Raw genomic sequence first — 4640 nt, forward strand, 5'->3', positions numbered from 1 at the left:
TCAAACAATATTTATTGTTTGAAAACTTGATAATTAAATAAGTCTCAAACGTCCTTGTATATTGTATTGGGCATTTATAATTGTTTCATAGAAGTCACATAATAGCCTAAAAAACGATAGGCCCGTGGTCCTTGTTAATCTTGATTATAACTAGACACGGTTGACAACCATAACCAATATTTTTCCAAAACTCTTTTAATGAAGATAAAAATGTATTACCGAAAGTTACAATCAATGATTTCAAGTTTTCAACCACTTGATTCATCTCAAAACAATGGGGTGGTGTTCATACGCTCTCGAGCCTATCCTTCCCAGTTTCCTCTTCTGCCCTTCACATTATTTTTCTCAAATTCGATGAGTAGTTCCTACTTTGGCTCCCGATTGTCACCTCATTGTCACCTCATTCGCTTCGGTGTTCCTTCTACATGCATATGGTGTGTATTTAGACTAGTGGGTGTGGGCGTTGGTTTGGGGGCGTTTTGGCTCCTAAACGCCAGCCGCTCCACTCCGGGTTGGCGTTGGGCATAGCGTTGCCTCTTTGGCGTGGGTATTGAGCCTCGCGTGAGGCGGGGGACTGGGTGACATGACTGACTTTGGTTGGCTGAGTGAAATTTTAAATAGTTTAAAAAAAAATCACATGGTTGGCCACGCCAAGCTAGCCACACCACACCACACCCCTAGTTTTTGAGTATTACCTTTTGGATCCCACTCTCGCCACGTGTCGAGCAATGTCTCCAACCCAAACCCCTCCATACCCCATAATCTTATGGCGTTCGGTTTACATGCTTTTTTTTTAAAAAAAATGTAATGTGTCAACGAAAGAATTGGAATTTGAACATGTCAAATAAATGAACTTAGAATAAATCAAATTGAAATTTATCAAAGGAAATAGACTTTATGATGCATTTGACAAAATAATGTTAAGTTTGAAAATTTGTTAAAGTTTTAAGAATGTGACGATGGTGGTGACAGTGGCGGGTGGTGATGGGGAGAGTGGTGGTGGTGGCGGCGCAAGTGGTGTTTGTGAGTGATTTTACACTTTTAATTGAATTTTTCCGCCATATGAAAGTAACGATAAATTATATTTCAAAATTTACCTTGTCAAACCTCGAAAGTTAAAATCTCTCTTTGGTTTTTCAGTATCGAATATGAAACTGCTTTATATTGGTGAAAGATACATCTATCACTAAGACAATGTGTAGTGGTCACATCCAACGACGCGGGCTCTTTCATTGGTTGGAACAAATTCAACACACGTCAGAATTCAAGAATGGTGTCCGATACTCACAGAGGTGCCCTTGGCGCCCCCCAATGGCGCCCATGATGCGTTGTTTGACACCCCCTTTGTTGATTTGGCACTCAACGTTAGCCCACAACACATGGTCCAAACATAAAAACACGGATATTTCATAGAGAAGAAATAATGGATAGGCTTTCCATTAATGAGAAGTACCTAACAGCTACCAACTCTATCCACTAATGAAACCTTAGTTCAAGAATCTATTCCAACACATTGTAATTCAAGAATGCTATTATGACTTGTATTTCATCCAATTTGTGTGTCATGAGCAAAAAGATGAAGCAAACAATATCTAAAACCACCAAGATAATAAACAAAATATATTAGAATAAAGGGTACAGATGTTAAAGTTTTTATGTACCTAATAGACACTTAAATGTATCACGATACATATATTGTATACCCTCACTACACATACTTTCTCATACCAAACAAAAGGTAGTAGAGTATATCGACAAATAAGAAAGATCTATGTGTCAGAACACGAAAAATGGTTCGTTTCGGGATTTACAGAAAAAAAAAAGTAAGTCTTTAGAGGTCGCGCCTGCATAAGGGACAAGATCCGTGCCTTATAAGCCACTTATCGATGCAGGGTAGGTGAAACATGTGATGACATTGTGGCAAACTTCTAACAGTTTCTTCGAGTTGAAAATCCTGAAAACAAATATTTAGATATGAAATGTGTTTTGAAGTTGTAGTAATCAGAATCAGATAATTTATTACCTGTAGACACACAGAACACGATACTCTCTCGCCAGAATCATCCAAATTATTGTCACTTGTAACAGTGATTTTCGGTATCTTTTCAACGAAATATTCAGGCAAACCTTTAGAACCACCAATGTCAAATATGTTATGAACCTCATCAAAGCTTGTTTCAACCGCACCCATCTAAACGAAAAGTCAACAATAAGAAAGCGGAAGTTTATTGTTTCACATCAAACTTTAGAACACGCAAATTCGGCTTGATGAATGAAATTATGCAAACTTTACCTGGCTTTGTACCGCGCTCAACATAGCTGGACCAATTCGTTCGCGAACAAGCCTTCCACTTAACAAGCTTACGATAACATCAATCTGTTGTGAAAGGGACATTAGCCAACACATGGACCAAAATTTTAATACGATAATAATGTTCTAACAATCGATTTTCTTGAAAACCATGTTGTTGATGTGTGTTTAATACCTAATTCAAATGAGATCTCATGAAACAACAACAAACCTCTATCCACTGATTCAAAGGTTTATACGCGATCAAGACAACGCTTTTCCTAAATCGATCATGTTTAACAACTTGTAACAAGGGAATTAATGAAAATATAAAGTTTTAAAGCATAACTAACTTCATTTTAATCTGTTGAATTGTAGTAAATAAATGTGAATTGCTCACCAAGTATAGAAGACATCCGATCCCAGATTCTTCAGACTTCAACAGAAGAAGCGAAGATTCGAAAACTTCAATGGAAAAAACCGCACCTGAAATGGCTCCAATTGCAGCACCCCTAACAAACCCACTCTCTGTTTCCTGACCGATCAAAGCCCCTGTTAAAGCTCCTAATAAAGTACCCACTGCAAATTAAATTAACTTCAATTAGGATCAAAACAAACAAACAAAAAATTTCAAGTAAAACCCCCCCAATTTCCCAACTGTAATTTCCCTGAATGAAGGATGATCAGATTGAAGAAAGGGGACCTAATGCGAAGAAGAAGGTGAAAATAGCAGAGAAGATGTTCCCAAGAATGGCAGAAAGTGCAGAGGTGAAGAAATGTTTGAGTTTAAGAAGCAAATTGTGGAATGAAAATGATGATGAATCTGGTGAAGATGAAGGAGGAGATGGGTATGTGTAGAAGTCCATTGCTGAAGCAGTTCGATTGGAAGAAGATGATGTTTGAAGGGTCACGGGTTGTCGTTGAAAGAAGGTGGTGGAAGGAAGGAAGCAAACAATACGAGACCAACAGTTAACAATGCATTTATAGCTTTCTCACCTTCTTCTGATCCAACATCACACTTTTTTTTTTCTTTGTGAATTTGTCAACCATTATGGTTTTTAATTTCAAAGATATTTCAAGGATTTATGTATAATAAACTAAGAAATTATGTATTACTAATTTTGTAGTACAGGACGGTGAGCAGTCGGCGTACTTTTGTACTTTATCGTTCATTGAAAAGGGTCATCTGTCACGTGACACTGTTCTCGGTTGGTTTATTTTTGAGTATTAATTATATTTCAAGGATTTAGATATAATAAAGTAAGAAATTATGTATTACTAATTTCGTAGTATAGGACGGTGAGCAGTCGGCGTACTTTTGTACTTTACCGTTCATTGAAAAGGGTCACCTGTCACGTGGCACTGTTCTCGATTGGTTAATTTTTCAGTATTAATTATATTTCAAGGATTTACATATAATAAAGAAAGAAATTATATATTACTAATTTCGTAGGACAGGACGGTGAGCGGTCGGCGTCCTCTTGTACTTTATTGTTCATTGAAAAGGGCCACCTGTCACGTGGCACTGTTCTCGGTTAGTTAATTTTTTCAGTTATATTTCAAGGATTTATATATAATAAGGTAAGAAATTATGTATTACTAATTTCGTAGGACAGTGAGCGGTCGGCGTCCTCTTGTACTTTACTGTTCATTGAAAAGGGTCACCTGTCACGTGGCACTGTTCTCGGTTAGTTAATTTTCAGTTATATTTCAAAGATTTATATATAATAAGGTAAGAAATTATGTACTACTAGTTTCGTAGGACGGTGAGCGGTCGGCGTCCTCTTGTACTATACTGTTCATTGAAAAGGGCCACCTGTCACGTGGCATTTTTCTCGGTTAGTTAATTTTTCAGTTATATTTCAAGGATTTATACATAATAAGGTAAGAAATTATGTACTACTAATTTCGTAGGACGGTGAGCGGTCGGCGTCCTCTTGTACTTTATTGTTCATTGAAAAGGGTCACCTGTCACATGGCACTGTTCTCGGTTTGTTAATTTTTCAGTTATATTTCAAGGATTTATATATAATAAGGTAAGAAATTATGTACTACTAGTTTCATAGGACGGTGAGCGGTCGGCGTCCTCTTGTACTTTACTGTTCATTGAAAAGGGCCACCTGTCACGTATCACTGTTCTCGGTTAGTTAATTTTTCAGTTATATTTCAAGGATTTATATATAATAAGGTAAGAAATTCTGTACTACTAATTTCGTAGGACGGTGAGCGGTCGGCGTCCTCTTGTACTTTATTGTTCATTGAAAAGGGTCACCTGTCACGTGGCACTGTTCTCGGTTAGTTTATTTTTCAGTTATATTTCAAGGATTTATATATAATAAGGTAAGAAATT

General features: G+C 37.0%; 1 protein-coding gene across 2 annotated transcripts; it reads right to left on the bottom strand.

The window, feature by feature from the left end:
* Positions 1 to 1605: 1605 nt before the first annotated feature.
* On the bottom strand, positions 1606 to 3324 carry LOC110909051 (NEP1-interacting protein 1). Of its 2 annotated transcripts, XM_022154065.2 has the most exons (5): positions 2994 to 3313; positions 2691 to 2869; positions 2294 to 2377; positions 2024 to 2191; positions 1606 to 1954 (listed from the first exon to the last, which is right to left on the bottom strand). In XM_022154065.2, exons 1-5 carry the CDS (start codon positions 3154 to 3156, stop codon positions 1832 to 1834), a joined length of 717 nt encoding a protein of 238 aa, XP_022009757.1. In that variant the 5' UTR covers positions 3157 to 3313; the 3' UTR covers positions 1606 to 1831. The 2 variants fall into 2 exon arrangements, with proteins under 2 accessions (XP_022009757.1, XP_022009756.1); XM_022154064.2 differs by having other exon boundaries at positions 1608 to 2191; positions 2994 to 3324.
* Between the last annotated feature and the right edge of the window lie 1316 nt (positions 3325 to 4640).

The sequence above is a fragment of the Helianthus annuus genome, chromosome 14 (genome assembly GCF_002127325.2).
Source record: "Helianthus annuus cultivar XRQ/B chromosome 14, HanXRQr2.0-SUNRISE, whole genome shotgun sequence".
In the NCBI taxonomy this organism is placed as follows: domain Eukaryota; kingdom Viridiplantae; phylum Streptophyta; class Magnoliopsida; order Asterales; family Asteraceae; genus Helianthus; species Helianthus annuus.